The following is a 22622-nucleotide window of genomic DNA, read 5'->3' as shown; positions in this document are numbered from 1 at the left end:
GTGTACCTGCCCCGCTCTGAGCGGGTTTGAGGTATTTGGCAAATTGGGTCTTGTTGAACTGAGCCACAATAGGCCATCGCGATCGTAGTGGAGGGTCCCACAAGGGACTCAGTTTTAGTAAATTTAAAAAGTTTTTCTCAAAATCAAATTCAAATAAATTGATTCATTATTGAAAAATTCTGTATAAAAGTCCTGTTTCTCACTGCAATGCAAGTTATGACACAATGTTTTTTTAAATTGCATTATGCAAACCCTGTTATAAAATACACAACAAATTACATAAGATACACCAAATGTATTAAGGAAATTGATTCATTATATACATGAATTTAAAAAGGGTGTTAGACTCTTTTCTCGATCATTTTATTAAAATCAACTTGAAGACGAATACAAAAAAAAATCTTCGCCAAGCTCTATTTTAATATCTACAAGTATATGGTCAAATGTTTGCCTATCCTTGAAACTATTAATCCCATCCTAGCAAATATGTCTCCCTATTTCTTTCCCAGTTTCGCAGAGTATACACAAACGGTTAGAAAACCGACACACCAACACAAGCTGCGAGAGGAAAAAACTAGCGAAACTTTTCTGGAAAGGTCTCCCGGGTGAAGGCCACCACGAGGGAGATCCTAACGCAATTTGGCCCTTAATAATCCAGAGACGGGAAAAAAGGAGAGAGAGAGAGAAAATTTATAGGCGACGGGAAATATGGGGGAACCGAAGAAGAAATATAGAGGAAAATGGAAAATGTAATAACAGAAGGAAGACGTATCAGTCTTTTGAAGACGAGTGAAAACAGAAATAGAAAAAAATAAACTCTATAACAGTTATTCTTAGAAAACAAACTTGTTCTAAAGAAAATTGAATTAGTTTGAAAAAATATGTTAGGCAATACAATGAAAACCGGAAAAAAATATTTTTTACATAATAAATATTTTATTTTTAATCTGTTCAAGGGTTTAGTTTGGATCTATTCTGATCAGTATTTAAGTTCCTAATGAAAGTCACAAATTTCAGTAGAATATCGACACTTTAATTTTATGCCTCTATGACTTTATGAAATTGCCTCTAGCAAAAATCTATTAAAAAATGCAAGACTTGCAAGGGTCTTGCAGCAAGACCAAAGCCTAGACCAAGAAGTCCAACTTCGACGTTGTGCGATGTCTAATCGCCATTGGTTTCGTTCATCCCAATCTCCGTCACGCAGATCCCTTGAGCTCATCGCCTGCTTGTAGTGATGGGCAAAACTGTTATTTTTAGATAACAGTTGAAACTGTTATAGTTATTTATAAAAAACAGCTTAAAATAACAGCTTAAAAATAACAGGTTTCTTTATTTTACTGCTAAATATCTGAAAGAGTATGAGGCGGTCACCGCCAGGCGTATTAACGCAGTTGCAAGTTGCAACAATGACGTGCTCGGTGGTAGTATTTCCAGGGTGTCAAAAATTTCTAAATATCGATTGTTATCTAAAATACCTCTCTAAAACGGTGGTTTGGTTTGGTAATAAGCGCTGTTTACAAATTGCGATATAAAAAAAGCCAAAATTCCGCCACTCGTCTATACCTATACATTCCGATCTACCTACGCCCTGCCCCTCGATCCGGGTAGATCCTGAATTGCGTAGCAGTGTACAGGGTGCATCTCACTCGACGGGCGGGAAGCTCTTAGTTATGCTTTTACCATTTGCGTCAAAAAATAGCAATATAAGAAAATATGTAATATATTCTTCATAAGTAAACCAACTACACACTAGAGTTCGAATTAATTTTACACTTAAACTAGCGTGTACCCGCGACTTCGTTCGCGTCGAATTAATAATTTCTAAAGGTGATGATAAAGCAAAACAAGAATTCCATTAACATACAAACTGGATAAAATTTTCTCACATTTGCCAAAAATAAGCTTTCTAACGTCGAGCAGTTTAAGCAGAATCGTGGTTAATCAATTACTCAACTTTTTGGAACACCCTGTATGATTTTTTAAAAAAATTCAAAATATGTAAAAAAAAACAAAATAAATTATGCGTGTCCAGGCGTTTTCCCGAAAGACTAACCGTTTTTTAAATAACAAATATTGTAATAGTTGAGGGGCGTTTTCACCCTGTTGGAATTTGAGATTCGAGAAACCCCTCCTTATCGAACCTCAACCCCACAGTCAATCGGTTTGCAAAAAATCAGCTTTAAACGTCAAGCAGTTTAAGCAGAATAGTGATTACTCAATGGTCATATTTTATGAAACACCCTGTATATATTTTTAAAAAATCTTAAAATATGTAAAACAACATAATAAAGTGTTTTAAGAGTTTTTCCGAAAAACTCACCGGTTTTTAAATAAAAAATATTCCAATATTTCAGAATAGTTTCACCCCCTTAGAATTCGAGTTTCGAAAAATCCCTTCTTATCGAACCTCTACACACTAAAGTCAATCCGTTTTCCAAAAATCAGCTTTTTACGTCAAGGGCTTTAAGCAGGATCGTGATTAATCAATGACCAGATTTTTCAAAACACCCTGTATACATTTTTAAAAAATCTTAAAATATTATTCTGAAAATTTTTCAGAATAAATAAATACCTAAATATTGAAACTTAATAAGTAAGTACTGAAATATACAGCGCCATAATATCTCGACCCTCCGTCCGTTATGCTCGTAACAGGTTGAAACAGAATGTATCTAAAACAACTGATGCATTATTCCCCAACCTGTTTTGAACCTCCATCGACAATCGACCGATGCAGCAGCGTTCCTTTCCCACACCGATTATCTCGACCGCCGCCCTGTTATGCTCGTAACAGGTTGAAAAACAACATATCTAAAATGACTGCTTCTCCAACCCGTTGCGAGCCTCCATCGACAATCGACCGATGCAGCAGCGTTCCTTTCCGACTCCTGTTATCTCCACCGCCAGGCGTTATGCCCGCAACTGTTTCAAAAAACCTGCTTCTTTTATATCCTATTATTTTTAAGCTGTTGTAAATACGACCATCGACGGTATCGACCGAAGCAGCTACGTTCGCCGTAGCGCTTTCCCCACTCCGTTGTCTCGCCGCCTGTATCGGTGGTTGACGAAATAACATGTTTTCCATCCATACTAGTTGTTTTTTGGAATTGCTTCGAGCAGCATAAAATAAATTATGCGTGTCCAGGCGTTTTCCCGAAAGACTAACCGTTTTTTAAATAACAAATATTGTAATAGTTGAGGGGCGTTTTCACCCTGTTGGAATTTGAGATTCGAGAAACCCCTCCTTATCGAACCTCAACCCCACAGTCAATCCGTTTGCAAAAAATCAGCTTTAAACGTCAAGCAGTTTAAGCAGAATAGTGATTACTCAATGGTCATATTTTATGAAACACCCTGTATATATTTTTAAAAAATCTTAAAATATGTAAAACAACATAATAAAGTGTTTTAAGAGTTTTTCCGAAAAACTCACCGGTTTTTAAATAAAAAATATTCTAATATTTCAGAGTAGTTTCACCCCCTTAGAATTCGAGTTTCGAAAAATCCCTTCTTATCGAACCTCTACACACTAAAGTCAATCCGTTTTCCAAAAATCAGCTTTTTACGTCAAGGGCTTTAAGCAGGATCGTGGTTAATCAATGACCAGATTTTTCAAAACACCCTGTATACATTTTTAAAAATCTTAAAATATTATTCTGAAAATTTTTCAGAATAAATAAATACCTGAATATTGAAACTTAATAAGTAAGTACTGAACATACAGCGCCATAATATCTCGACCTCCGTCCGTTATGCTCGTAACAGGTTGAAACAGAATGTATCTAAAACAACTGATGCGTTATTCCCCAACCTGTTTCGAACCTCCATCGACAATCGACCGATGCAGCAGCGTTCCTTTCCCACACCTATTATCTCGTCCGCCGCCCTGTTATACTTGTAACAGGTTGAAAAACAACATATCTAAAATGACTGCTTCTCCAACCCGTTGCGAGCCTCCATCGACAATCGACCGATGCAGCAGCGTTCCTTTCCCACTCCTGTTATCTCCACCGCCAGGCGTTATGCCCGCAACTGTTTCAAAAAACCTGCTTCTTTTATATCCTATTATTTTTAAGCTGTTGTAAATACGACCATTGACGGTATCGACCGAAGCAGCTACTTTCGCCGTAGCGCTTTCCCCACTCCGTTGTCTCGCCGCCTGTATCGATGGTTGACGAAATAACATGTTTTCCATCCATACTAGTTGTTTTTTGGAATTGCTTCGAGCAGCATAGAATTTCGTGGTGATGCAGAGCGCCGACTTCGTTTTTCGTTTCACGAGCGGCCGATCTCTACGTGTCGTTATTTTATATCTGTTATTTTTTAGAAGTAGTAACGGTTGCGTTATGTTATTTATAAATAATTGTTATAAAATAACAGATAGTTAAATAACAATCCATCACTACCTGCTTGACACCCTCCATCCAGTTTGTCCCTGATCTTCCCCGTTTCCTTCTCTTTTGTGGAAGCCAGTTTAGTACCTTCTGAGGCAGTCGCCTGTTGTCCATCCTTCTCACATGTCCATACTTTCTACCGCCAGTAATTTTCTTTTGTTACTCTCCGTTAACTTCCATGTTTCCGCCCCAAATAATAACAGATTGCTCTTTATTACCGCATAATAAATCCTTAGTTTTCTGTATTTACCTATTTCGTTACTCCAGAGTATATTATTCGGACATTTTATTGCATTTCTGGCCTTGACTTTTCTCGAGCTTATTTCGTTGTCGTCTTTCCCGGATTTATCGAAAGTAACGCCTAAGTATTTGTATTCGTTACATGTTTGTATATATTCATTATCCAGTTTTATCGCTGTTTGATCCAATCCAACGCAGAGATATTTAGTTTTTGTGATATTCATCTCCAGTCCCCAAACTTGGTATTCCTCTTTAAGTTTTCGTGTCATATATTCCAAGTCATCTTTGTCTCCTGCACAAATAACCTGGTCGTCAGTGAATTGCATAGGATGAATAGTCATTTTAAAAGGTTATTTTTATTTAAAAATGAAGGAGGGCAAAACAATATACTATATTTCGCCAAAGAAATTTAAATTGATATAAATGAATACATGTAATCTTAAGAAAACTAAATCGTTTAATATAAAAACTTCAAAAATAACAGAATTTACTCACGCAAACTAACCATTACGTATTTAGCATCACCTGCAAACTCTCTGTTTTAATCAAATTACTTCAAAGTTTTAAGACAAAACCTAGTATATTATTCATAATAGCGAAAGAACAATGAACAAGAATAAGGAAGCAATACAATACAAATTATTATGTTATTGCATGTGAAAGATAATTTAGCACTTGGATTACAACGAGGAAGATGCATATATTTTATTTTTTGCCAGAAACTGTTCAATTATTAGAATAAATATGTGTAAATGCAAAAAAAAACTTTTTTCTTGAAAGCAGTACTACAATTTTATAAAACGGGCCATTAAAATACTATGGATAACGCAAACGACGCCTCGCGAATTGAAATGATATTCTATTGGTCTGACGTCACCCGCCGTTCTCGTCGACGCGCGATGGCCAGCAGCAGCCAGACGTGTTCCGTTTATGTACGTATTTAGGTGGCGTACTAAGACATTTTTGTTGCTTTTAGCGTTGATTGAAGGAGCTTTTTATGTTTTTTGTGCAGTTATTATTTGTATGTGTTGTGTGTTCTGAGAATTTTTTAAGTAATGGCAGATTCCGGGTTTGTAAAAGCACAATCAGATAACTTGCCAAAAGTCGATACTTTTATGTTGGCTGCTTTTATAAATACAAATTCCCAATTTATTGGTGCTGAATTACGAGGAAAAAACAGAGAGGTATATAACATTTATTCTTTGTAGTACTGAGGCATATTTAAGTATAAGTAGGTACCTACTGTTACGAACTTTTATATAGTTATAAATATTAATGTTATAAACTTATTTTTCAGATCAGGTAGGGAGACGTATGGAGATAATGCTTGTAGGTTATGTAGAAGTGAAAAGAGACAAAAATATTTGGTTAGTATGTGGAAAAATAACTCCAGAGCATAGCGTGAAAAAGAATTTTTTTTTATATATTGACACCCCCTTACCCTTGTTATTTTTAAAGATTGTTTTTTTATACGAAATTATAGGAAATAAATTGTTTATCAGCAATGAAAATATTATACAAGGTGTCCCATAAGCAAACGCCAAAATTAAGTTACTTTTTTAAGTGAAACACCCTATATATTTTTGGATTCTTCGGAAATTTCTAGATATTCTAGATATATTTCATGTATAATATCCTATACCTATCTTCAAATGTTTACAAAATATTGACAGTTGAAAACCAAAAATACCTACAATTTTCTGAACCACCTTTTTTGAGACACCCTGTATAACTAGAATTAATTTTAAAAGAGAGTATATGAAAAACCATGCAACTTTTTTATTTAATGTTTTCTTCTGAAACTTGCAGTTAAGGCTGTATGTGGGTGTCAAAATATAATGAATAACCCTGTACATTCCAATTTCATATACCTGTAAGACAATATAGATAAATATATGAACTTACATCAAAATGATCTTCACAACAATAAATCGTAAAAATAAAGGATAATTTAATGTTTTTCTTTTCATCTCTTCTCATGGCCTTGGACCATTTTTTTCTGTTTTCGCTCATCCATTACTATTTATAAATATCACTAGTTATGATTAATTAACACAAATAACTGAAATTTTGACTCGGATTCAACAGCGTTTAAAAGCAAACTGTGTAAAATAAACACGCGTCTGGCTCCACTCAACCAGAAGAACGGCGGGTGACGTCACAGCGGCAAGGCGCGGTAGAGAGCGTTTGCCCGGCCATTTAAATTAACAATATTTAATTATTTTATATTAGAGGCATTCCTTAACCGATATCAACGATTTTTTTTTGTTCAATTTGTAATTATATGAACTATTTTTTAAAACCATTATTTAAAAACATGCATTTTCCTCATTTCAATGGTATTACTCCATGTGCATTGTTCAAAATTTCTAAAGCATAGTTTCGTATAGTTCAAGAACTTTTCTTTTATTTGATTTTTTTTCTTTCTGATTCTGCTGGTCACTACCAAAATTTGAAAAAAATCACTTTATAATTTTTCATCCGTTCCCGGTGGTGAATTTAAAAGAATCTGAACTGGAGTTAATTGAAGAAAATGTTGAATATATGAATTTCTCAGCAACTGTTAAAAATTGTTCATCCTCTAGCTTATAGCCCCTCTGTCTCGGTTAATTTTGATTTGAGCAAAAAAAGTATAGAGATTATTTTTATGTAAAATTTGACGCTCTACAATTTACGATTTATACGAGCTTCTTATCGAATCTATTTTATGAATCGAATAAAGTAAAAAAATATCGAGGGAGCCATTTAAAATTCAAAAATTGTGATCATTTCCGGTGAAGCAGGAAGTGACCGAAAACAACTGAATACTTCGATCAATCCTAATTTATCTATTTATGTCATATACTAACACACCAAATCTCGTTTTTTATCTGAAAAAATAAAAAAAAATTATAGGGGTAAGACACTTTTGAGAAACACCCGGTATACGTAAGTTGACGATCTCCTGTTTAACCAAAAAAGGTACAGATCGATAAAGGTGCAAAAAAAAGAAATAAAATGCTATTTTAGGGAAGTAAAAGTGACACGCGGTCCTCGTAACTTGAAGGTTTTCCCACTTTTCCGACCCCAAACGACCTTTTTTCCACAGACAGTCATCTGAGCGGTACAAAAAACCGTAAAAGTGTGTTTAGATAAGGTAAGTTTCCAGGTAAATATATTATTGACATTTCCCCAGTCGGAGATAACGAAAATTTATACTCCTTGCGGTCACTAATCCCACTTAAGCATTTCCACGCTGGAAAATTCCTTGGTGTCGTATTAGTAAGAGTAATATAGCCTTATATATTATTGTGTGCAGTGTTGTATGGCAGAAATTTATAGTAAACGTAACAAAGAAATATAGTTTTTTTCCATAGCAACTGTTAAAATTGCCTTATATCTATCAAAAATAGTAGATAAAATAGTACTTTAATCGCAAGGGTAGATTAAATGCAAAAAAATGGCGCCGGGAGGCACGTATAGCCCCCCATACTAAAATATGTTAATAAAAAGTTGGTAGGCAGTTCTTTTAGTTTCAATTATCTCAAAAACTGCGACTTTGACAGATTTTGATGTTATTACAAATTTTGTTGCAAATATTATTCCTAACCTTAAACTGAAAACCGCGTTTCGCTAGCTACTGTAATTTTGGAGTTACGATTTTTTTAAATTTTTAACCCCCTCCCATACCCCCTTACCAACCCCCCACTCCCACCAAAAACTAATGGCCAGATTCTCGGGTGCCATAGTATTTTTGTGTCAAATTTGGTTAAAATCGGTTTAGCGGCTTTTGAGTTATCGTGTTACAGACAGACGGGTAGACAGACAGACAGACACCATGAAAATATTTTGTATTTGTGTCATTTATGACCCAAATAACTAATTTTGAGTGAAATTAAAAAAAAATTTTTTTTTGCCGATCTTAATAGCCTACCATACCTGTTGGTATGGTCGGCTAAAAAGCAGTGCAAAGAAATTTCACGGCATCTTCTGGGATTAAAATTTTAGACTTTTTCGGTTTGTAACCGCTACATGACTGCTTCAAGAAATCTATGAGCTTGCAATATCTACAAAGTTTAGATGTTACTATACTACTACGAACATTTAAACGGTATAGCATATCCTTAACCATGAAATATCAATGTTTTCATTGACTAGTATTGTACTTTTTAGCATTGAATAGTACGACCATAAACGGGACGGCTGCATTTTCTTTGATTTTTCAGAAAAATATGCTAAAAGTATGTTTTTACTTGATCTTTCTTCTCGCACGTTTTTTAATTGCTTCCAATTTTGAAAATTTTTGTATTCCTTTTCATAAGTTATTCGGGATTTAAATGGAAAGTTATATCTTGATATTTTGTTAATTTCGATCTCCTTGATGAGATAAACGCAAATTGATTAATCACAATTAATAAAATTAAAATAAAAATAAAATTAATAATTTATTTATTTTATCTAAGTATTATTAAATATTATTACTATTAGCTATTATTATTATTAGCTATTACTACTATTAGCTGTTACTACTACTAGCTGTTACTACTATTAGTCCAACCGTCCAACCTACAGCAATTTCAAATAATAAAATAATGGTATTTAAGATAATTACAAAAGACATAATTTTGAAAACTTTTAACATCCTGAAACTTTAAAACTATGCATTTCCATAACCATGTTTATAGGAACTTTTTTCATATTTTTTGATGAGAAATCAACGAATACTAATTTTAGCACTTTCGAAAGTTAATGATAATAAAAATTATAGGCTGCTACTAGACTTGGATCAAAGTAAATTAATAAAATTGCGTTTATCAAGGAGACCGAAATCGACAAAATATCAAAAGACAATTTTTAATCTCCATTAAACTGCTTACACTATTTCGCTAACAAAAGAAAAGAAAGTCAGTGGCGTACATGTATTTTTTAGAAAAATATTTCAGTGATTACCGATATGCACGTCCCTGGTGAATATGTCAACACTTTTTTAGCATTAAAATATGCCTCACTTATAGTAACGTTTACCACCAAAATTTCATTCGAATCGCTAAAAATCATATAAAACAAACTTCAAAAGAATACTGCCAACACAGGAAGTTAAATACCTGGGAGTAACCCTGGACAGTAAACTCCTGTGGAACAGGCATATTAAGAACACTACCAGCAAAGCCATAAAGGCTCTCATGACATGCAGAAGACTGGCCGGAAATAGATGGGGCTGCTCCCCTAACATTTTGCGCTGGATGTATACCATGATAGTAAGACCCATGATTACTTATGGAGCAGTTGCCTGGTACACAAAACTAGAGCAACGGACGGCAAGGCTAAACCTATGCAAAGTCCAGAGACTAGCATGCGTTTGCATCATAGGAGCCATGAGAACCTGTCCAACAGCAGCAATGGAGGTCATTCTAGATCTAACACCACTGCACATTGTCATTGGTAGATATGCCAATGCGACAATGATTAGAATGGTCACTTACGGAATTAGTACTGGGAGAATTGTCAGATCAGGGGCTTGGAACACCCTCATAAAGGAAATACCACTCCTGCAACTCCCAGTGGACGATATGCCAAGAACGTACAACTTTGAGAAACATTTCAATGTAGTATTGAGCAATAAAAAGGATTGGAAGAGCGAAACGCTTGCCCAGCAGTTAAAAGACCATACCATAACTTGGTATACTGATGCTTCCAAACCAATACGGGAACAGGGATCGGGTGTTTGGGCCGAGAGCTAATTACTCCGAACCAATGGGCACTTACCCTAGTATCCTACAGGCAGAAATCTACGCTATCGAGAGATGCGTACAACTTATCTTAGATAGGAACTATCGGAAACAAGAAATAGCCATCTTATCTGATAGTCAAGCAGCGTTAAAGGCGATCAACTCAGTCTCAATCAATTCGAAATTGGTCAAAGAATACATAGAGAAGCTGAATAAATTAGGCAAAGAAAACAAAGTCCTCCTACACTGGGTGCCTGCTCACCAAGGGATAAAAGGCAATGAAAAAGCAAATAATCTAGGTAGAAAAGGAGCGAACACTCCACTAACTGGACCAGAACCGTTCTGCTTTCCAAGTGGTAACCAACTCAAGGAGGAACTCAAGAACTTGGAAGATTCCATCCGCAACCTGGAATGGAAATCTTGCAATGGTCTAGGACACTCGAAGAAGTTTCTGAGGGCTTATGATCAATAAAAATCACAGATCTTCCTAGGTCTGAGTAAGAACAATCTTCGGATTGTCAGGGGTTTTTAACAGGACACTGTCTCCTCAATGAACACCTCAGTAGATTGAAACTAAGAAGAAACGGCGAATGCAGATTCTGTGGGGAAGATGGTGAAACACCAGTACACCTCATCACTGAGTGCGCCGAGACGACAATCATTCGCGCCATGAATTTTGGTACGACTGATATTGGAGATGGAGAACTACCCTCTATAAAACCGTCCCAGATACTGGCTTTTGTCAAAGCCCTGGGACTGTATGATGAGTTATGATTCAAGAAAGGGGGACACAATGGATCTGTAAGGTCGAAGCGATTAACCCCCCTCCCACTCATTCTAAATTCTAAATTCTAACTTCAAAAGAATCAATGTGTGTGATACTCAATATACCATAAACCATGTATAGGGCAACATTTATAGGTTGCGATATTCTTTCGTTAGTTTCTTCCTTCAGTTAAAAATCGATTTTCAGTGACTTTAAAATAGCAGCAAGGCTGTATATTCTACTTTTTGTAAGACTGCAACCTTCCGACGAAAGCAGCAATGTAATTTAACACACCCATGCAAAACGACAATCAAGGATTTATATATGTATAGTGCACAAACATTTCTTTATACTTTCCTATTTCCAAATGGGAGAATCGATAACGGAGGGTATGAATCGTCTGACCTTCAAAGCGATCGACATTAATACTTAAAGAGCTCTATTGCATCAAAGTTAATGTACTTTTTTACTACATAAGGCTTTTTTGTTAAACCCCAATAAAGACAATACGAACAACTTTTTAATAATATTTAAATTAGGTTGCTTGCTAGCCAAAATAAAAGTTACACAGAAATTATTATTAATATGCAAATTATACACCGTGTGCGTCTCAAAAGTGGCTCACCCCCTATAACTTTTTTATTTTTTCAGATAAAAAAACGAGATTTGATATGTTGGTATATGACATAAATTCGGATTGATTGTATTCAATAATTGTTTTTGGTCACTTCCTGTTTCACCGAAAATGACTGCAACTTTTGATTTTTAAATAGCACCCTCGGTATATTTCTACTTCATGCGATAGAAAATGATACTCTGAATAGAATGACATATGACATTTTCGCATATGGTTTATTTAAAAAATTTTAATGTTTATTTGAAACACCAAATGTGTAGAACTAAATTATTCGTAAAAAAATGCTTTTTCCAAATATGCTAATGAGCCACCCTCGTTCCATTTGAAAAAATTGAGATATGATTAAAAATACGATTTGGGCATATTTCAACCGGCCAGGACAAGACACGAAAAACATTAGACGATCAAATCTAATTTTCCAAGGCACCTTGATTAAAAATTAGTGATTTTAACACAACCATGGCCACTCTATATTGAAATTTAAAATATGATTTTTTAAGCGAGAATATGTCATTCTATTCAGAATGTCATTTTCTATCGAATAAACTAAAAATATACCAGAGTGCCATTTAAAAATCAAAAGTTGTAGTCATTTCCGGTGAAACAGGAAGTAACCAAAAACAATTGAATACGTCAACCAATCTTAATTTATGTCATATACTAACATTCCAAATCCCCTTTTTTTATCTGAAAAAATAAAAAAGTTATAGGGGGTGAGCCACTTTTGAGACGCACCCGGTATAATTAAACCAAAATTAACATATAAATTTATGTATTTGTATCCAAATGAGATTACATTAAATAATTATGTAGGTACACTGAAATGCCATAAACAATTTCCAGACAAAAGATACCGAAAAACGTAATTATATAGGAGTAATTAACAGCATTACTGAAACCAGATGCGACAATTTCCCAAAACAGCATTATTCAATTGCGAAATTATTGTTTAAACACGTAAATTATGTCCGGCAACAAACCGCAGGTTCTAAATTTGAATCGAGTATTTATACCGCTATTTTAAATAATAATACATTTTCACAGGGAAATATATTTCCTGTTAACAAAATATATTCGAATTTGGAAATGTAAAGGCAATCACGAAAAAATATTTAGTAAAACTACAGATTTATAAATATTACGTATAAAACAATGTTCATTCCTCTATTAAAAAGGGATACAATTATAAAATATACAGGGTGCTACAAATTCGAGGTACGAGCATTGATATCTCGCAAACCGTAATAGATACGAGGATGGTTAAATTGGGGCAAAGTTGCCCCCTCCTTGGGATGTTCAGCAAAATGCCATCAAAAAAGTTTTAAAAATTTCAAGGATTGCTGAGTTTTTTGGAAAAAAACGACTTTTTTGAAAATCAATTTTATTTTTTCCTGTCGTTACTTTTTAGAAAATTAAAAAAACTAATTGCACATTCTCATGGCCACTGTATTACGGCTATCTGATCGTATTTTTAGATTTTCAAATTAGCTGATAATTTGTGAGATACAGATATAGACGTATATACTAGCGATGGGAACTATCGAATGAATTAGACTATCAAATGGTTAATGAATGAATGATTTCAACTATCGAATGGTTTTATTCGAATAAAATCATTAATTCATTTGTATACTAAAGCATATGGTGTATATTCTGTGCCAGGACTATCGAATGCTTTTGATAAATGAAATTTAGTATTCGTTTGATTTTTTGTTTTGTATGCGTCAGTGCATTATTAGTTCTTCCAAATTATTATAACTTCGCCGTATAAATACTGTGCTATTTTTGCGTTTATTAAAATAGTTAAAATACTAAAATAGTAGTTATTTTTTAATTTTATTTATTGACGATTGTGTGCATGTGCAGGTGGTCAAAATTTTTCCAAAAATTTGTGTAGTTTTCCGTAGTCCAATCTTTCAATTATTTAATTTTATAATATATATATATATATATATATATATATATATATATATATATATATATATATATATATATATATATATATATATATATATATATATATATATATATATATATATATTTTATAATATATGGTCTATTTTTAATGGGAAATTTTGAGAAGTAGCAATTTTTAAGAGAGATGAGATGAACTTACAATTAATTTTAAAAATACATATTTGTATTTTAGATGTTGTAATAATATGAATTAGTTGAACTTAATAATCATATTTAAGTAATGTGGTTAAGTAAATGGGGTTATCGAACTCAAACTATGGGGTGAGAAAATTAAAATGAAAGTTTTACACGTGCCAATTTAAAAAAAAAGTTAACGATGGTTGTATTATGTTTATGCTAATTCTCTTACATGTAGTTTTTTGCGAAGAAATATTTCATTTATTTTTTAAAGTAAATGCCAGTAAAAGTAAATATAATTTTTAAATAGTAATATAAAGCACCTAATATAAATAATTTTGATTTCTAATTTTTTATTTATATTTTCCTTCCATTACACTGCATGCTTAGAAAATTAATAAATGTTTATATTTCATGATTTTAAAATTTGTTGTTAATATAACAAATTAGTTCTGTAATAATTATTATTTAATAAACCAACGTTGCCACACACAAAAAATTTATAGACTATATTATTTTTAAATAGGATCTAATATAAATAATTTTGACATCTAATTTGTTGTTTATATTTTGCTACTACTTAAAAAAAAAATATTTATATTAAATGATTTTAAATTTTGTTGTTAATAGGTATAACAAATTATTACTGTTATTATTATTTATTAAACCAGTCTTTGCTTAAAAACATTAAAAATCATTTTCCTACATCCAAAATAACAAGTATTATTGCAGTGTAACAACAGAATATTAATAAAAAGAATGCAGAATATATAGACATACTATCCCTAACTAACTAAAGCCAAACAATAATATTCTTTGCTAATATCAACTAATACCAAAATATGGCAACAGCGCCCTTCATAATGTATTTTCTGTGTAAATACTAGCACCTCAATAAAAAAAAATAATGTGTCCTTATCTATATCTGACTCCGCAAAAATCAAAGATGCCGGCTTCTTTCATAGCATTGCCACCGACCGTTGTCGGGTTTCTCGGAAAGAAACCTACGTCGCCGGGCGACAACTAAAATTCAGTTAATATTTTATTATAATCGATCCTGACGAATAAATGAATTTCATAAATGAATGAATTTTATAAATGAATGGTTTTTGCTGCCGAATTACTAGAATACAGTATTTCAAGGCAGATGACGGATCTATTCGATAATTTTTATTCGAATAGTTTTCAACGAATGTTTTCTTACTAACTATCGAATTATTCGAATGAATTGCAACTATCGAATGTTTCGATAGTATTCATTCGATAGTTCCCACTACTAGTATATACATTTTTTACCCTTTATAATGGTTTAATGATTCCGCTATTGTCTAAATGAACTTTTCAAAGACTAAATAAATACTACATTAATCATTTCCACTGAAACTACGAACGAATTTCGCGTGTCAATTTACTTCCTTTGTCCCCTTTGACCTCGGCTGCCCCTACTAAACTAAGTCAACACGTTTAAACGGCTTAACAAGTTAACCCCCCGACTCGTTCGTATAATATGTTGATAGGTTCTGGCGCTAGCGGAATACCAAAAAGCGGTCAATAAAGAAAGGGATCTATTTTTAGCGTCCGTGGGCTAACGGGCCCCATTTTTGGCAAAGGCTTTGCAACTCGTTACAAAAATTGATTTATGATTGCTTTTGTTTTGACGTTTTTTGTTGCAGGTGGCCGAGAGTATTCCTATTTTTCCTTTGTTTTCCATTCGCTCGCGATGGCATGGCGTGAGTGGTCGCTTTTGTTTTTGATTGGGGTAGGATTTCCCGTTTTGTATGGATATTTTGTTTTGCCTTAATTGGTACGACTGACTGGCGGAAAAATATCATGAAATTATGACGTAAAAAGTCATAGAAACTCGCCTTGTGGTAATTCAGTTTTGGACTTTTCTGTGAATTTATATCGCCCAGCATACCAGGTGTTTTTCAAAAGCTTAAACCTCTACAACATTTTTGTTTTTTGAATAAAAACACAGGAGATTTGGTATTTTAGTATACCGGGTGCGTCTCAAAAGTATTACCTTTTTTTTTCTTAGATGAAAAACGAGTTTTGGTATGTCAGTATATGACATAAATTAGAATTGATTGACGTATACAATTGTTTTTGGTCACTTCCTGTTTCACCGGAAATGACTACAACTTTTGATTTTTAAATGGCACCCCCGGCATATTTTTACTTTATTCGATAGAAAATGACACTCTGAATAGAATGACATATCATATGTCAACTTTTGACATTTTAGCTTAAAAAATCGTATTTAAAATTTCAGCCTAGAGTGCCACGGATGTGTTAAAAACACTAATTTTTAATCAAGGAGCCTTGGAAAAATAGATTTGAGCGTCTAATGATTTACGTGTCTTGTCCAGGCCCGTTATAAGATGCCCAAATCGTATTTTTAATCATATCTCAATTTTTTCAAATGGAACAAGGGTGGCTCATTGGCATATTTGAAAAAGGCATTTTTTTACGAATAATTTGGTACCACACACTTGGTATTTCGAGTTAAACTGTCATTATGAACCGCATGTTACAATACCAAATAAACCATGTGCGAAAATGTCAAAAATTGACACATGCTATGTCATTCTATTCAGAGTGTTATTTTCTATCGAATAAAGTAAAAAAATACCGGGGGTGCCATTTAAAAATCAAAAGTTGTAGTCATTTCCGGTGAAACAGGAAGTGACCGAAAACAATTGAATACGTCAATCAATCTTAATTTATGTGATATACTAACACACCAAATCTCGTTTTTTTTATCTGAAAAAATAAAAAAGTTATAGGGGTGAGCCACTTTTGAGACGCACCCGGTATACCTATCTATAAATTAGGAGTGCAAAAGTAAAGTGTTTTGGTGTATTGTGGTGAATTAGTGTTTTACTTTGCTTTTGTAACACCAAAGTCTCCAATCCCCAACTGTAATATAAATTAGGATATCCCTAAAGTAGATTCAAAATTTTATCTGACACTTAAAATAGAGTAAAAACAATATTATACTCAAAACACACGTTTTATGAATATCAACAATAATGTATGCTCTTCTTCGTTATTTTTTATCTATGCTTGTATCTTTGTCGTTATTTCTAATTAAACATAAAAAGGAGTGTTTTTACACTCAAATAGATAAATTAATCATAACGGCGTAACTAGTATCTCTGCACATTACAATACAAGGTATTTCGTTCACACATTTTCAGAATATGTCACTCCTTTTCAGCAATTTTTTACTTGTTGGTGGCATTTTTTCGTATGAATAATTAAAAATATAAATCATGCAGGAAGTGGCAATATTGCATCCCTTTTAGTGCCGTTACCATGGTAATATCAGAGATTAAAAAATTATACCGTACAAATATGCTAATGAGCCAAACTCGCTCCATTTGAAAATATTGAACTATGATTAAAAATATGATTTGGGCATCTTTTAACCGGCCAGGAGGACACGAAAAACATTAGACGATCAAATCTATTTTGCCTCCTTGAAAAATTAGTGGTTTTGACACAGCCATGGCACTCCAGATTAAAATTTAAAATACTATTTTTTTTAATTGAAAACGTCTAAGGTTGGCATATGATATGTCATTCCACTCAGAACGTTATCAATCAAATAAAGTAAAAAAATACCGACAGTACCATTTAAAAATCAAAAGTTATAGTCATTTCATTCATACGTCAATCAATCTCAATTTTTGTCAAATACTAACATACCAAATCTCGTTTTTATCTAAAAAATTAAAAGTTATAGACGTGTGCCACTTCTAAAACACACCCGGTATAAACTACTTATGATACAAAAATTATATAACATAACATATTTGATCATAAAAAACTGAAAAGCAGTTTGTTACATAAAAAAAAATGTTCATCATAGACTGAAAAATTATGATAAAGTTATCAATCCGAAAATTTAGAAGTTTCTAAAGTCAAAAGAGTATAATGTATTAAATTTGATACTTAAATGCTTACAAAATATATAAAATCTGACTGACATGTGCTATTAAGAACCTTTTTTAACTTAAAAACAATCTGTAAAATATTCATTACAACTCTGTATTCAGTACACTGTACAAAGTGTCTGTACAAGGTGCCTTATGGAGTGAAAACAAATAAATGTGTATATATATTGACTATCTTTTTTTTTATCTTTTATGCATGTCTATAAACCATCCAAAAAGAGATATGTAAGTGTTTAGTACATTTTTAGTGTTAGTGCTTTTTTATAAGCATTGAAACGTTCTTGAATACATGAAGATATTGCTTTATGCAAAGTTTTCTTTTTCATCTAATATTATGTAGCATGATTTTAGTTTAGTAAAGAACGGTCTTAGAGTACTTTATACGTATAGTAGTATACTTATAATAACATTCTTAAGTAAACTACAAGAAGGAGAGACTGTGATATAAAAATAAATCTAAAGTCTGCAAAATATTTTCATAAAAATTCCGGTTAACCGATCAATCCAGTCAGCTACAGTTTACCGCATTTGTCAATTTTGCTGAGCTATTTTATATGCACGACGAACATTTGTTCTCCAACAATTACCCCTGGCAACGTGACATGAAAAGTACTTGCCTAATTTTTTTTGCAAGTCTTTTAAGAGAACATTGCCTAGCAACGACGACAATAAAGTTAATCTATATCTTTCAATCTCATTTATCAAAGAAGAAAATATAATGATTACAGCATTTACATTATATAAAATATAAAACCTTTTTATTCTTCATTCCTTCTAAAAAGTTTAACTTATAAAGATCATAATATTTTTTTAATATAATTAGTTCGTATAATCTAAAGATGAAACTAAAAAATTAATTTCAAATATTTTAACACCCCTTTAATATTTTAATTAATTGTAATACAAAAACTTATACAGGGTGAGTCTTAAATAAGTGCAAATATTTTTAGGGGTTGTATATTTCGACCCCAGAAACACGATTATGAGGTTTTTTCGCGAAAAAAATATCTTGAAAATTTCGATTTTAGTTTTTGGTTAAAAAAACATAATTTCTTGATCATATAGTAACGTAGGTTGTCTATTAAATTTACAAGAACGAAAACCCACTTCAGACTCACCTTGTATAATGGTCTTAGAGTTTATAGTAATTTTCAAAATAGATTTTCTATCTACAAATATTAAAAAAAAATATTTTCATTATACTACACAGTTCTTATCAGAGTAATAGTTATTATTTTACTATAGTATATGTAGATCTGATATAGGCACATAACGATATTTTAAAAAATGTATAAAATGTACATCATGCCCCGAAAGATTATGATAAAATTATCATAATCCTAAAATTTAAAAGTAACTAAATTAAAAGTAATAAAAGAGTTTTGTATTAATTAAATTTCATATTTAAATATTTACAAAATATATAAAATCTTAATGAAAAATATATCGAAAATAATATACCTAAAACAGTTTATAAAATACAAAAAACAACATTGTGCTATTTTAAAAAACTCTTTTAAAAACTCTTTTAAAAAAAACGTAATCTGTAAAATACTCATTATAATTCTATAATAATTGTAAAATCATAAAGTTAAGGAAAAAATAATTTCTGCATTACAGCTATGTGCGATCACAGAGAACTAACATTTTATCAACAGAACTACTTATTCTCTAAGATTACACGAACAACCAACGATCTATGTTTGTTAAACTTTTTTCGGTTCGAAACATATTATTTTATAAAAAACAGAAATGTTCAGTAATCTTCCAAGAATATTGCCATCAAAATAAAAAAAAATATTTCGTTATGAATCACTGGGTGGTTCAAAACCAAAGTTCAAAACCCAGACACAAATTACCTATAACAGATGCGAAAGAACACCGAATTACGCGTTCAGGTTTCTGTGACCTTCAGAAAGAGTTCATAGACAATCCGCATCAATGTATAGTTTGGGTTATTATTAATTTGGGTGAAAATAATCTGCACCAATATGTTATCGAGGCATATAATCTCGCAGTAATTTAATAGATTGCTCGTCATATTATATCAGTTCGTTCAGGAGATTAGGAAAAAAAAGATATTTATAGTATAAAAAAATAATTTTTTTAACAAAATTTAATTAAAGATGTGACAAAATAGTTACTTTTCTATTGGTTCTATCGGACTTTTTTGACTATATAAATCTTTATTTGTAAACTTTAATGCATAAAATACAGTAAAGACTCGATAATCCGGATCAATTAAAGCACAGGTTAATCCGGATTAATAAAAAATCCGGATTATCGCAATTTGCATTTTTTATAGACATATAGTTAAAAAAACGAATAAAATAAATGGGTAAATAATTTCGAGTTATCCAGAGATTCGGATTCTTTTGCAAATTTTAGACAAATATCACATTGATGTATTTGAAGACCCTTTTTAATGATGTAGTCAAACATAATTAAACGCATTTTGAGTTGAAAACATTTCTCAGAGGCTGTTTGATATAATGAAAACTATAGAATTTGACCATCCATGTGAGAAATTTCCTCTTATTTACATCATTAAATGATTTATTAGATGGAAAATATTTGATGTATTAAAGTTTACAAATAAAGATTTATATTGTCGAAAAAAGTCCGATAGAACGGATAGAACCAATAGAAAGGTAACTATTTTGTCACATTTTTAATTAAATTTTTTTAAATAAATTAATTTTTTATACTATAAATATCTTTTTTTTCCTTATAAATAAACACATTTATATCCCATTTTAAATAAGATATACAAATTACCAAAACTTAGAAATAACAGTTCAAAAGTTCAACAAAAATCCTACACGCGTTTTTAAAAAGAAACATATAACCACGCACTATGGCACTCCAGCAAGCGAAGACGACACAACATGGGTTTCCGGACTAAACGACTGGTGTATTTACACCACTCAATAGGCGTGTCGGGTTTGCCGAACGGTTTCCGATGCAGTTTTCGCTTTCTTTCGCATCTGTTATAGGTAATTTGTGACCCAGAGGAACACATTTTCCACTGACTCTTTATTTGTACGCAAACCGACTGACTAGTAAAGAAAACTTAAAGCCTATCCTCAACTTGAAGCTCTATCGCAAACAATCCAGATTTTAAATTGATTTTTATTTTCTGTTCCAGATGACAGGCGAAGATATACCCTTCAAACGTCAAGTGTTTTTGACGACTAGACAAATTTGAGTATTTTTTTATGCAGAAAGTGCCTCTAGTAAAAATATATTAATAAAGTACAAGAACAAGGCCAAGGGAGGAGTCATGGTCTTACATTTGTTCATCACTACTTTTTCTATTTCAGTAGCAATATTCTCAGAAGTTGAAATTAACACCATATACAAAGACTATAATTAAATCAAATTATTTACGCTGATAGTATGGTTGTAGTACAAATAAATGTTTCGAAAAGAATTCAATAGTTGTATTTTGGCAACGAATATTTTTTCTTGCCTATTATTTTTTCCTTACAAAATCAATTTACTTACCAGCAGCTGCTGGTATCGGTGCCCGGCACGTGTGACAGAAGCATTGCATTACCGACTCTCTGACCAATCCGATCAACATCTTGCCTTCTCTTTATTTCTCCCTCCAAATAGCCACAAGTATCAAAGAAAACCCGTTGGAAAACCCTAAACGATGCTGGAAAAGTAGCCGTAGAGTGGTTTGGATGATCGCCAAGGGCGGAAATCACCTCCAGGAAAACCTGTCCTGCGGAAAAGCGTGCGGTTCGCGTCGAGGGTTGGGTGCCGACTGGACGCCGACGCTGGGGCGGATGGCGTCGCGGCGCTGGTCGCAGAACGGACGACGCAAAAGAAGGGAATTCGCGGCGATCGAAGAGGGCCGTGTGGATGCGGTGGTGGAAAACCGAGTCGAATGGATCGGAAAAATCAAAGGCGTATACAGGATGCTTCGAATTGTAATCAGGAAACTTCGTAATACAGGGTGGCACAAAATTTTTTGTGGGTATATGTAGAGAGGCAATGGGCATAAATTAAAATTATTTTCAAATGTACAGGTCAGAACTAAGATCCATACCAAACTTATATTATTTCTTATGGAACACCCGGTATTTTATTTCATTTTTTAATCACGATCCTGCTCAAACCGCTCAACGTAAGAAGCTCAATTTTGGCATACAGGTTGATTCTAGGTTGTAGAGGTTCGATAAGCAGGGATTTTTCGAAATTCCAGTTCCAAGGGAACCAACCCTCATTAAATATTACAATATTTTTTATTTAAAAAACGGTCAAGTTTCCGAAAAAAAACCGCTTAAACACGTATATTTTATTTTGTTTTTTACATATTTTAAGATTTTTTAAAAATGTATACAGGGTGTTTCGAAAAATCTGGTCAATCACGATCCTGCTTAAATCGCTTGACGTAAAAAGCTGATTTTTGGAAAACGGATTGACTTTAGGGTGTAGAGGTTCAATAAGAAGGGATTTTTCGAAACTCGAATTCTAAAGGGGTGAAACCACCCCTCAAATATTAGAATATTTTTTATTTAAAAAACGGTGAGTTTTTCGGAAAAACTCTTTAACACGCATATTTTATTTTTTTGTTTTATATATTTTAAGATTTTTTCAAAATTTGTACAGGGTGTTTCATAAAATATGACCATTGAGATTTTTTAGTAAGGTTTATATCTTTGGTTGAGAAGTCAGCACAAGAATTAATTCTGAAAAGCAATGTACAGGGTGTGGACAATATTTTTTTATTACAGCATGCATATTTAAATATCTTTAAATATCTCAAAAACCAAAGCCTGTAAACATATTTAACCCTTATAATAAATGCAT

General features: G+C 32.6%; 1 protein-coding gene across 4 annotated transcripts in view; it reads right to left on the bottom strand.

The window, feature by feature from the left end:
- The window catches only part of LOC115875163 (S phase cyclin A-associated protein in the endoplasmic reticulum), a 65428-nt gene that overhangs the window by 39170 nt on the left and 3636 nt on the right, over window positions 1-22622 (bottom strand). Inside the window, exon 1 of one of the 4 annotated variants that reach the window (XM_030890558.1) lies at window positions 21309-21578. The exons of 1 other annotated variant lie outside the window; for it this stretch is intronic. In XM_030890558.1, the coding sequence (XP_030746418.1) occupies window positions 21309-21387 (79 nt within the window). In that variant the 5' untranslated portion in view covers window positions 21388-21578. Of the gene's footprint in view, window positions 1-21308; window positions 21579-22622 lie in introns of those variants that run through there. 2 more of the 4 variants (XM_030890557.1, XM_030890555.1) reach the window with 2 other exon arrangements.

This window comes from Sitophilus oryzae, unplaced genomic scaffold, assembly GCF_002938485.1.
Source record: "Sitophilus oryzae breed Bouriz unplaced genomic scaffold, Soryzae_2.0 scaffold_1350_pilon_pilon, whole genome shotgun sequence".
NCBI lineage: Eukaryota > Metazoa > Arthropoda > Insecta > Coleoptera > Curculionidae > Sitophilus > Sitophilus oryzae.
This window is presented reverse-complemented; position numbering and strand designations above follow the sequence as displayed.